Source organism: Saccostrea cucullata, unplaced genomic scaffold, assembly GCF_032062105.1.
Source record: "Saccostrea cucullata isolate Sc308-1 unplaced genomic scaffold, CSIRO_AGI_Scuc_v1 ctg1228, whole genome shotgun sequence".
Lineage (NCBI taxonomy): Eukaryota > Metazoa > Mollusca > Bivalvia > Ostreida > Ostreidae > Saccostrea > Saccostrea cuccullata.
In genome coordinates this window covers 105,647-119,054 of record NW_026929291.1, presented here as the reverse complement: position 1 = coordinate 119,054, position 13,408 = coordinate 105,647, and the positions used below count along the sequence as shown (strand labels likewise).

Here is a 13,408-nt window from a genome sequence, read left to right as displayed (position 1 = left end):
GGTTTTTATATCTTACCCATTGTACATATACACGTATTACATATCGTATAAAGGCAAGTAACACGAAAAGAGTGAAATGACTATGATTTATTTGAAAGGGGGGAGGGCATATTTTCCTGATTATGCCCACAGTGGACTTTACAGATTAGTTACACATTCATGAAGAGAGTTGTTGAATGTATATAATACAGAAATTAAAATAATATCTACTGTCCTTTTTGATGAACCACTGGATTAAGACTTTCCCTCGGAGAATCACCTAGGTGGATTGAAATGCTTTCTTGAAAGTTGCATTTCAATCCAATGTTTTCTCGGCCGTCCGCAATACACATAGATGTTTTCTCGGCCGTCCGCGTTTTATACCACGCGGACGATCGAGAAAACATTGGATTGAAATTCAAATTTCAAACTGCATTTCAATCCACTTCCGGAAACCGAAATTCTTTACGCCTTTTCTTGGGATTGTTCTATTAAATAAGTGTATTAGCTTTAACGGCATTAAAAAAGAAGGTTTTTATATCAAACCCATTGTACATATACATGTATAACATATCGTATAAAGGCAAGTAACACGAACAGAGTGAAATGGCTATGATTTACTTGAAGAGGGGGGGGGGGGCATATTTTCCTGATCATACCCAAAGTGGACTTGACAGATTAGTTATATAAACATTCATGAAGATAGTTGAATGTATATAATACAGAAATTGAAATAATATCTACTGTCATTTTGATAAACCACTTGATTAAGACTTTCCCTTGGAGAATAGCCTAGGTGGATTGAAATGCTTTCTTGAAAGTTGCATTTCAATCCAGTGTTTTCTCGGCCGTCCGCAATACACTCAAGGCCGACGTCGGAGAAAACATCAATGTTTTCTCGGCCGTCCGCGTTTCATACGACGCGGACGGCCGAAAACATTGAAAACATTGGATTGAAATTCAAATTTCAAACTGCATTTCAATCCACTTCCGCAAACCGAAATTCTTTACGCCTTTTCTTTGAAATGTTTTATTAAATAAGTGTATTAGCTTCAACGGACATTAAAAAAGAAGGTTTTTATCGCCTTGGTTTCATTGTACATATACATGTATAACATATCGTATAAAGGCAAGTAACACGAACAGAGTGAAATGGCTATGATTTACTTGAAGAGGGGGGGGGGAGGCCATATTTTCCTGATCATACCCAAAGTGGACTTGACAGATTAGTTATATAAACATTCATGAAGATAGTTGAATGTATATAATACAGAAATTGAAATAATATCTACTGTCATTTTGATAAACCACTTGATTAAGACTTTCCCTTGGAGAATAGCCTAGGTGGATTGAAATGCTTTCTTGAAAGTTGCATTTCAATCCAATGTTTTCTCGGCCGTCCGCAATACATATGGCGTGTTTTCTCGGCCGTATACCACGCGGACGATCGAGAAAACATTGGATTGAAATTCAAATTTCAAACTGCATTTCAATCCACTTCCGGAAACCGAAATTCTTTACGCCTTTTCTTTGGCAAATGTTTTATTAAATAAGTGTATTAGCTTTAAGGACATTAAAAAAGAAGGTTTTTATCGCCTAAATTTCTTTTCCATTGTACATATACATGTATAACATATCGTATAAAGGCAAGTCACACGAAAAGAGTGAAATGGCTATGATTTATTTGAAGAGGGGGGGGGGGGGGGGCAGGGCATATTTTCCTGATCATACCCAAAGTGGACTTTACAGATTAGTTTTATAAACATTCATGAAAAGAGTTGAATGTATATGAGACATAAATTGAAATAATATCTACTGTCCTTTTTGATAAACCATTGGATTAAGACTTTCCCTCCGAGAATCACTTAGGTGGATTGAAATGCTTTCTTGAAAGTTGCATTTCAATCCAATGTTTTCTCGGCCGTCCGCAATACACTCAAGGCCGACGTCGGAGAAAACATCAATGTTTTCTCGGCCGTCCGCGTTTCATACGACGCGGACGGCCGAGAAAACATTGGATTGAAATTCAAATTTCAAACTGCATTTCAATCCACTTCCGCAAACCGAAATTCTTTACGCCTTTTCTTTGAAATGTTTTATTAAATAAGTGTATTAGCTTCAACGACATTAAAAAAGAAGGTTTTTATCGCCTATTTCGTGGTTTCATTGTACATATACATGTATAACATATCGTATAAAGGCAAGTAACACGAACAGAGTGAAATGGCTATGATTTACTTGAAGAGGGGGGGGGCATATTTTCCTGATCATACCCAAAGTGGACTTGACAGATTAGTTATATAAACATTCATGAAGAAAGTTGAATGTATATAATACAGAAATTGAAATAATATCTACTGTCATTTTGATAAACCATTTGATTAAGACTTTCTCTTGGAGAATAGCCTAGGTGGATTGAAATGCTTTCTTGAAAGTTGCATTTCAATCCAATGTTTTCTCGGCCGTCCGCAATACACAAGGCCGATGTTTTCTCGGCCGTCCGCGTTTTATACCACGCGGACGATCGAGAAAACATTGGATTGAAATTCAAATTTCAAACTGCATTTCAATCCACTTCCGGAAACCGAAATTCTTTACGCCTTTTTCTTGGCAATGTTCCATTAAATAAGTGTATTAGCTTTAAGGACATTAAAAAAGAAGGTTTTTATATCTTACCCATTGTACATATACACGTATAACATATCGTATAGAGGCAAGTAACACGAAAAGAGTGAAATGACTATGATTTATTTGAAAGGGGGGAGGGCATATTTTCCTGATTATGCCCACAGTGGACTTTACAGATTAGTTGCACATTCATGAAGAGAGTTGTTGAATGTATATAATACAGAAATTAAAATAATATCTACTGTCCTTTTTGATGAACCACTGGATTAAGACTTTCCCTCGGAGAATCACCTAGGTGGATTGAAATGCTTTCTTGAAAGTTGCATTTCAATCCAATGTTTTCTCGGCCGTCCGCAATACACATGGATGTTTTCTCGGCCGTCCGCGTTTTATACCACGCGGACGATCGAGAAAACATTGGATTGAAATTCAAATTTCAAACTGCATTTCAATCCACTTCCGGAAACCGAAATTCTTTACGCCTTTTCTTGGCAATGTTCCATTAAATAAGTGTATTAGCTTTAAGGACATTAAAAAAGAAGGTTTTTATATCTTACCCATTGTACATATACACGTATTACATATCGTATAAAGGCAAGTGACACGAAAAGAGTGAAATGACTATGATTTATTTGAAAGGGGGGAGGGCATATTTTCCTGATTATGCCCACAGTGGACTTTACAGATTAGTTACACATTCATGAAGAGAGTTGTTGAATGTATATAATACAGAAATTAAAATAATATCTACTGTCCTTTTTGATGAACCACTGGATTAAGACTTTCCCTCGGAGAATCACCTAGGTGGATTGAAATGCTTTCTTGAAAGTTGCATTTCAATCCAATGTTTTCTCGGCCGTCCGCAATACACATGGATGTTTTCTCGGCCGTCCGCGTTTTGTACCACGCGGACGATCGAGAAAACATTGGATTGAAATTCAAATTTCAAACTGCATTTCAATTTGGTTCAATGATAAATGTTACTTAAACTGTTCTATGTTATATAAGATTAAATATTTCGCCATCGTTACATCAGATAAAATAAGATCAACCATTAAGTAAATAACCAAGGAGTTATAATTTAAGTGCAAAAAGGTCAACTTATATATATAGTGCATTCTTTTTCTTTTTTTAAATTCACAACTACTACATGTATACCTCCGAAACATTTGTCCACTTCCCAGATTTATATAAATGAATGATTCAGAGACTTAAGTGGATCTAAATTAAAGTTTCAAATCCCTTAGACATTTAATTACTGGAACATATGGATAAAACTGCTGCTGCTTCAAATCAGGAACTCTCCATCAGCTACAATTTTATAACTGTATTAATTAAATTATCACAAATACTTTTTACCGGAACAACACACTTGCTTTTTCTGAACCGCTCTTTAATTTTTTTTCTGGTCGATTCAACTCTAAGACATCTTTGACAAAATCATAATACTTTTGTTCTGCGTACTTCCACAACAAAGGCCAGTATAATGCCGCCTTTAACTTTGGTACAATACTATATCAATACACCTTTTGCTTTACATATCTTTAAATGATTTAAAGCTCTAGATACTAATCCGATGGGCGGTGCTAACCAGTTGTTTTCAGACGACCAGTCAACAAGTATCTGGAACCCAAAATCTGGAATTGAATTTCTTTAAAACTTTTTTTGGTTTTTATTGTCAGCGAATCTATCAACTGTAAATGGGACCCATTTTTTATCACACAATTGAAAAAATATTTACAGAAATAGACTAATCATCGTAAACAAAAATTTTACTAAAATAATCTGCTTAAATGTTTTCAGTTCTTGGAATCCACTCCATTTCTAATGAAATACAATTCATTAAGCATTCTTTATAGAATTTCACAGCTAATTCTTGTAAATCTTGTTTCATACTACATATTCGAGAAATGTGGATCACATTTTGATTATCGCTGTAAATTGTAACAAGTTTACTTTTAAAATAATTTTTTAAACTCTCTTAAATAAATTTTTTTATGGTAAAAACAAACTTTTCATGAATCTATCTAATCTTAAGGAAAACTGTCATACGCGAGAATGACACATTCGCAAGCTCTCTGTCTCGTGTAATAAAAAGAAACGGATAAAAAGTAACTAATAGTAGGTCGAAATGACCGAACATTTAAACATCGATATTTGATTTATATGTAAGTTTGAAAGATGTTTTGAATATTTAGCACTAATAAATACTGAAATAAAACAGATTAGATTTCTTTTCATTTAAATGAATTTTGGTATATCTGATGCATATTCTGTAACAAAAAAAACAAAAAACAAAAAACATTAAAAAAATGAAATAATTTCTCTACAAGATTGCCAAAATTTATTAATACGTTCATAGTTTAAAGAACTGGGATGAACAATGTGATAAAATTAGAAGATGCTGTTAAATGTGTTACATTATTTAGAGATTAGTCATGTTCAGGAATGATGATATAAAACGATTAAAAATCATATAATAAAACAACTTAAGTCATATTCACGTAGGTGAAAGGAATAAATTTAATTTAGCTTTTCATTCACTAATGGTAGTAATAGTGTCAAACTAATGTGATTTTAATTGAACAAGCTATTGTAAAAGACTTGTTTGAAATTTCGGATAGAAGATTAAAAAGCATTGAGAATTACAAGAACTTAATTCTAGAGAATTTTTAAAGTAACAAAAAAGGTCCAAAAATAATTATAAATCCTGTTTCTTTACAGGTTTGTACCATCTGTCATTGAATATATAAAATAAGAAGCCAAACGGCTATAAAACAAAGGAGAAATTGGGGCCAGGATTGAATAAATTTTGTTGCTGCATTAGTGTCGGGCTCGGGATTCAGAAAATTAACTCCTCTTTGGTATTCGAAAGTAGAATAGAAGCAAGTAGTCGTGACCTTCTGATACTTTCCCTCTGATTTAGTGTAGAACTGCAGACTGCACGTGCTCTCTGCCACGTCATTCAACAGCTCGTTGAACGTCATTCCGAATTTTGCTAAGCCATCAGACAAACGTGTGAGATTACCAATCCCAGCAGAATTCATTTTGAAGGACAGTTTTTGAGATTCTATCTCTCTGATTTTCAAAGTTCCAAAGATTCGATGACCGTAGTCACCGGTAAACTGACTCATGTCCAAACGGCTTGTCTGGGTGGACACTGTGTTGTTGTTTGTAGCAGACGTTCCTGTGGATTTCCATGGAGAGGGGAAACTGCACATGGTGGTGTTGTCTAGCCACGGTTTTTCACCCAGAAGAATGTCTGAGAGTACATAAGTTAACGGAGCGAGAGAGTTTGTATAATCCATGTACCAGGGCCCATTGACAGATATGACAAATCCAGCATTCTGATCAGGGAAGAATCCAGCCACAGCGGAGTAGCCATACCAGGTCCCGGGATGGAGCAGCTTTTTATACCCTAGAAAATGATAAAAAAAAATTATCAATAGAAATTCTACATACAAGTTGAAGAGAATCGAAATTTATTCATTTACATGCTGAATTTTTATTGATAAAACTAGAAACAAATTAGGCATTTGAAATATAACATAAAAAAGTAGGCAAAATAGTTCAAAGGAAAAAATTAGACTTAATAAGGATTTTAAGCAATTGATGACCTTTTTAAACAGAGGTCTGATTATACTTGAACGGATGACTTAATAAAATGGCTGATTAGAACCTCACAAACGTTACTGAAGAATCATAGACTCTTTATAATTCTTCAGATAATTAAACGGATATGCTTTCAAACAGAAATTTTTATTTACCGTGACCATCGCCCTAGAGTTTTGTTCGAGGTTGCTCTACACACTATAACTCTGTGGGTGATTTATAAACGAAATAGGGCCCAAAGAACATCAAATATGATTCAGAGAAGAATTTTACAAAACAGGGGCCCAAGGCAAATAAATATATACGACATATACACACGTACCTCTATATGACCCGCCATACCACCCGTATCCGTACCAGGTCCCGGAGGCCTGAACAGGGTAATCCTCGTCAAGACGGAATCGACTTCTGGAAAAAGCATCCAATAACATTTGTGGTTCAATGATTTCCTTGAAAACATCTGGATGAATTAATTGATATCCATCCACTGTTTTTCCTCCAGAGGCCATGAATCGAATCCACTTCGCCAAATCTTGAGGTGACGCAGAAATACATCCTGCCGGTCCAACATCTCCTATTCTGGGCCGGTCCAACATCTCCTATTACATCCGGCCGGTCCAACATCTCCTATTCTGTGAGGGTATTTAATGGAAAATGTTTAACAGATACATGTACTTGATTCTTGACCCCTTGATCTTGAAGTACTTTTTAAGAAATTAACATTAAACCGAGTTTGCCATAACTTTTAGAATGAGAAGAGTTTGTGGCTTTAGCAAAATTAATTTTTAAACAGAACAATTGGTCAAAACACTGTGTACATGTATTAGAAGTAGGTTAGACCCGTCTACCTCCCAGGACTGGACCCACATATAGGAGTTATTTGTAACAACCTCTTATAAATGCATAAAACACTATAATAGTGTTTTAAAATCCATGTACAAGACAATATAAAGATGATTTGTCATTGCCGTAACACTGATGTCATTACCGACACGATTTGATTCAAGGGATTTGTTTCGGTAATGACAGTTTCGGTAAAGACATTTTTAAATGTTAAACAGCATATAGAGGGCGCTACTTACCTAAAGGGGTTATATAATGTACAACACAATTCAAAACAAATCTATATATCTTTCTTAACAATTGCATTTTTCCTAGGTGATCGTACTTTTATTGTAGCAAGCATTTGGTAATGACACTAAATAAACATACGCTTGAAAGTAATACCATTTACAATGCACTATCTGCTTAATTACCCACAGGGTAGCGTTATGACTTATATCATAGATGGCGGTTTCTGAAACTTTTAATCACGTGGATTTTTCTTTTGGATTATCTTTCTTATCTCTCATATTTTGCAGTTATATCTCACCGTTTCGGTCTCCAATATCAGTGAAATATTCTGGAGAGGGACGTTAAACAGTATACAATCAATCAATCAATCTTACCGTTTCGGTAATGACAAAAATATTAGGGACACCGTTTTACAAACAATAGATTATTTTTGAAAAAAAAATTTAGTAGTAACCCGTATCTTTTTAAAATCAACAATGAATATTTTATTATACTTAAGCAAACTCGACCGGTTAAATTTTTACAGAAAACTTGTTTTCACACACGCATATTCAATATTACAAATTTGATATTGCAGCTTGGGACATGGCATTTCAAAGCAAGTCCATGAAGTTAATTTTTTTAGAAGTAATATTGCTTTCAGGGGTGTACTTATGGTGTGTTTGCATATCTAGTATCTCCTTCTACAATATTCCAGATTTATTTTCAAAATTTCATAAACCAGGTATTGCTCAACACATACTAAAATGATGGGACACCATTTGGGTCTCTATTCGTAGAATGACCCGTAAAGAAGTTGAATACTTACTTGTATATATCCCGATTTCCTGGTCGCACTCCTTCCCCGGCGGAATGATATGGGAGTGCGTACTCAGACTGAGAGCTGTTTGGATAAATATTGGTTCCACAAACAGCCTGAAACATTCCTAGAGCCCGCAGAAGTTTCTCATCAATCAGCTGTTCATATTCTTTGCCCGTCCACACTTCCGCCACGTGACCAGCTATCGCGTACAGAAGGTCGTTGAAGATCCATGTATCCCGAAAAGAAGCACTTTTTGGTAAATACTTTAATCTCCTGAAATCACATAATTATTCAAGTATCTGTTTCCGAATTTAAGGGTATTTATCATTAAGAAATAAAAAAAATTCCAAAGAAAAAACTGAAAACATTTCTTTTTAATTACTACAATTTTTTACGATTGAAAATAATTTTGTAATATATCTTACTTTACAAATTCATCCCGGCCTATTTTCGGTAGCCCCGTGTATACATCCGCGGGACTAAACCCCGTGCGTTGGCTCAGTAGATCCTTGATTGTCAATTCGGACTCCAGGAATTTATCCGGCAGTTTGAAGTCCTCTTTGAATACAGCAGACAGTTTTGTATTCCAGTCTCGCCTGTAATCATTATGTTAAGAATGTAATCAGAAACAATGTACATTATCGATGAAGTTGTATACACCATGACATACGATCTATGTCAAAGCTATACTATGATGCCTTCTTTGTTTACTGTTTTCATGTTTACAACTTATATATCAATTAAGAGCCAGTCCGCGGGAAAACCATGCAAAATTCAAAAAATTGTCCAAATGGAAGGTTGCAACTTGGGAGTTTTCAGTGGCTTAAAATTTTCTACATAAAAATAGAAGTCAGAATATCTACATAAAAATGTCGAACCCTGCGTCTATTTTTAGGAACAGCTCATTTGTATATTTGACGGAAATGACACAAAATTTAATGGAAAATCTATATAAATTGATCAAGTCAAAAAGTTACCTTTTGTCATCATTTTATTTTCATATTTTGTTTCATTTTCAAAGCAATGGTCCAATTAACACAATTATTGAGGATGAGGATAAATTTTATTTAAATGAATATTTTATTTTAACACTTCTACGTGTATTTATAGATCCTAAATCACTGAGTATGATTTTTAGCCATTTTTAGATGCTCGTTTCTCTCAAGACCAAGGCTAAAACTAAATTAAATTAATTATTACTTTAAGAATGATCTAAGGTCTACTCTGTATTAAAATATTGAGCTTGGGAAATAATATCTACATGTTGTAAATTAACTTTGAAATACCATACTTTGCTACAATTTCACATATTTTAAATGAAAGTCTATTACCATACTTATGGATTATTTCTATGATATTTAAATGAAAAAATAAGATTCTTAATCTAATATATTTTTAGAATAGGAATAACTGATTTAGATACTTCATATAACTTCCTTTTGCTTATTTCAGCCCCTTGTTACTAATTTGCTGAAGGTAAATTGTTATCTCCCCTAGTTGGAACTCTTTAGTATTAATGGGTTAATAGTGACAGGTACAGTATGTAAATATAGAAAGAAGAAAGTCATGTATGATCATTTTTCTTTGTTGTTGTGGAGCATTATTGCACATGAAAGAAAGAAGACCTATTTTAAAATATTAGTAACATTTGAATGTAAGAAAGAAAAAAAAACTTAGCTTGAGTAAACAAATAGCAGGCCCATTTGAAGCTATTTCAGTGTGGGGGAGGGGGAACAACCTTTCTTTATCAAGAAAGTAAAAATATTTGTCATTATCGTAAGTAATATTTTTTTTTTACTTAAATATAGAATACAGAATATTTCCATTAAAAAATCATCAGCTCAAAAAGATATGCCACCGATTTAGGTACCCCTGCGATATAGGACCCTCCACGATATATATGTTTTGGTTAAATTATCCGGCTTAAAATTAACATCAAATCACTAAAATTGGGGGGAGGGCGCTATGAAATTTTGTCAAACTTATTGCAGACAGAGTTTTATTTATTTTGATAATAAGTTGTTTTTTTTTTAATGTTAGGATATGTATCCACTGAAAACAGTCTGGGAGGAGGCGGGTGTCAGTCGAGGAAAGATTAATAAATTCATTTTCAAGTTCAGGATATAAAGTAATTATACGAGTGTTTCTAGTACCCAATCGTTTAACCCTATCCACCTCCCCCCAATTTTCATCCTAGTGGCAGTTTTGAAATGGATAAAATTATGAAAAGGGGGGTTCTGGAGGGGTGTTTCTAAAACGAGGAAAGGAAAACAGAACAGAAAACGTATTATATCTTTTATCACTTTAAGTACAAAAAATGATAAACAATGAATATTTCATAAATTCAACGCTCCATTATTTAATGCAGGTTGGTTTATTCATGTTCATAAATCATTTCTTACTCACGAAAATCGCAGTCATAGCAGTGACGTAGAAACTATTTTGAAAGGGGGGATTTAACTTACCTGAAATCAAAGCGAAAAAAGAAGGCAATTGTTTAATTTTAGGAGGTCACAGGTGAGATAAGAGTAAATTCCAGCATCTTTTAGTTTCTCAAACTTCTTTATGGAGTATCTTGTATAACATCTGTCAGTATTTTTATAATATTGCGCCAGTTTAATTTGAAATTGGCAGAAAGCCTGGAGTATCTTGTATAACATCTGTCAGTATTTTTATAATATTGCGCCAGTTTAATTTGAAATTGGCAGAAAGCAAACAACTTACTGAAGGCTCAAAATGTATATGAATGATACTCAAATAGAGTCTGTTTGAATTTAAATACTTGTAATCTGCCTTTTATTAATTAAAGAGAAACTATTAAACTTACATAATTAAAGAAACATGAATATTCAAATATTCATGTGATTGTTGAAAAATTGCAAGTAAGCCAATACAATTTATTATGCTTTTTAAGTTCTAAACAAGTGGCAAAATACCAATCCTCATATTGGGTAATTTCTGACAATTTGGTTTAATTTATTGTTAAGGTCTTCCGTCTTCACGGAAGACCTTCTAGTGATTCTACTGTTTCTTATTATTAAGGTCTTCCGTCTTCACGGAAGACCTTCTAGTGATTCTACTGTTTCTTATTAAGGTCTTCCGACTTCCTTCGGAAGACCTTATTGTTATTCGTCTGTTTTTTATTATTATTATTATTATTCTTTTTTTCATAGTTAGAGCGATATCTCCGCTGTGCGTGGATGGATTTAAAAGATTTTCACAGGGATGATGCATCATGAGAATATCTCCAGACGTGTTTTTTATTTTTTCGAAATTCACTTTAGTTCGCGATTTTTGGGGATTTTTGTTTTTTTTTAAAGGCATTTTGTCCAGCATTTTTCTAGAGAACGGCTAAAGATATGAAAGTGAAACTCACTGAGGTGATAGAACATCGAACTCCATTATGGGCAACGATCTTTATTTTTCGTCGTCGGCACTTCCGGTCGCAAACGGAAGTGAATTCAAAAAGTCTCATTTTTCAACTTTTTTGTTTTTCAATATTTTTCTTTTTGATTTACAGGGTTTATAGTGTGTCTTATGAGAATTCTAAATATGTATTCAGAATTAATCTTGATGCGTGCATTTATTGAAAAGATATGATCGAACCAAACTTTGTCCCACTGTCGGGGGTTCGAATCCCGCCGTGGGCGTTCCCAACTTTTTTCTTTGTTTCTATCATATTTTAATTGTAAATGACTTTTCTCACTTTTTATAACATGTATGAAATATTTTGCCGATTTTTGAAAGCTATATTTAAAGATATTTTGAGGTTATCTGTAATAATCATGATATATGTTGAGAGACTGCTGTAAATGAACGTAAAGGGAAAAATACATTCTGAAACCTATTTCATGGGATGACGCTGCATAGATATCTAACGAAAAGTCGGTCGGAAGACCGCTTGTTGCTTTAGCAACAAGAACGCATCTAGTTATTATTATTATTTTTTTCCCCAAAATTTTGTGCACGCGATTTCTCGAAAACTATTCAGTAGTTTTCTGTGAAAATTTCAGGAATTATGCGTCATTATATGAAGTTGTGGCATGGATAGGAAAATTTGGAATACTCACCTTTGGTTCCAAGTTATTGACACTTTTCTGATTTTAAAATGCAATTTTGTCCCCCCTTTTTTTCGAAAATGGTTTAAGATATTACCTGGAGACTTGTAAGAGATTATAGATGATGACTTTTAGATGTGACGAATCACCTTTTCGTGTGTCGTCGGTACTTCCGGTTGCTACCGGAAGCGAAATTAAAAAGTCCGTATTTTCTAATTTTTTTGTTTTTCAATATTTTTCATTGATTTTTAGATTGTTAATAGAGACCCTTCTTATTATGCTTACTAAATAATTTGTTTGAATATTGATAAATCCAAACTCGAGAAATAAACATTCAAAAATCTGAAGTGGGTCCAAAATGGCGGCCGTCTCTGTCAACTCCGACATTTCGCAATAGGGGTTTACGGAGGCAGCAGAGCGTTTGCTTGAACGAAAGTAAAATAAGGATAAAAGAAGTGTAAAGGAATACTAGGATTGTCACGTCGTTGTTACGTTGCAAATGTGTGTCAAACTATATTTAATCCATGGTGGTCTCAAACGTCTTCTATAATTGGTTTTGGCTGGTTCTCAAAGTAGAAAAAGAAAAGACTAAATGTGCAAATGAAATACGATACCTAGTATCTTTTATCTTTTGCGGAATAACAGATTTTAAACCATAGTTATAAGTAATTGTTTTTAAGAAACATATATAGTAAGTATTAAACGTAACCACCGTTTTCCTAATGCACACTTGAATTAAACAAATAGAAAAGACAGAAATAAGAAAACCATATCTAAAAAGATAATTTATTGGAGTTTATATCATCATTCTTGTCTCAATGATCTCATTCAAGTTATTAAACATAAATGGTGTCTGATTCCTTGACCGTCGTAGGGCGACACGCTTTTCGGCGAAGCAATTCAAGCTGTACATGAAAGTTTAAGTAATCGGGATATTTCATTATAGGCATGAACAGGAAAATAAAAATTATAGCAGTTTCACTGATTTAGTGCTACCAGGTAGTTATCTATATACGATATGGAATGTGTAAATGCGTTAAATATACTTTCTTAACAATGAAATTTAAGCTATACGAACATTCTTTTTTTTTCCATTGAAACTATCACACCTATTTAATGGAACATTCCAAAGAAAAAGGCCCGAAGATTTCTTCAATTCGTTTGACGCAAAATTATGAATAGTGACCCGCCTTTCATTATTCTAAGACAGATGTACTGTTGCAGAAGTATATAAATGTATATTTAAAGCTATGGT

General features: G+C 33.8%; 1 protein-coding gene across 1 annotated transcript; it reads right to left on the bottom strand.

The window, feature by feature from the left end:
• Nucleotides 1-5,337: 5,337 nt before the first annotated feature.
• LOC134280344 (uncharacterized) lies at nt 5,338-6,797 on the bottom strand (the record flags this gene model as incomplete). The annotated part of the gene is made up of 2 exons (XM_062762754.1): nt 5,338-6,025; nt 6,542-6,797. Coding segments are annotated over 2 exons (936 nt in total), but the record flags the coding sequence as incomplete, so codon positions are not given.
• Between the last annotated feature and the right edge of the window lie 6,611 nt (nt 6,798-13,408).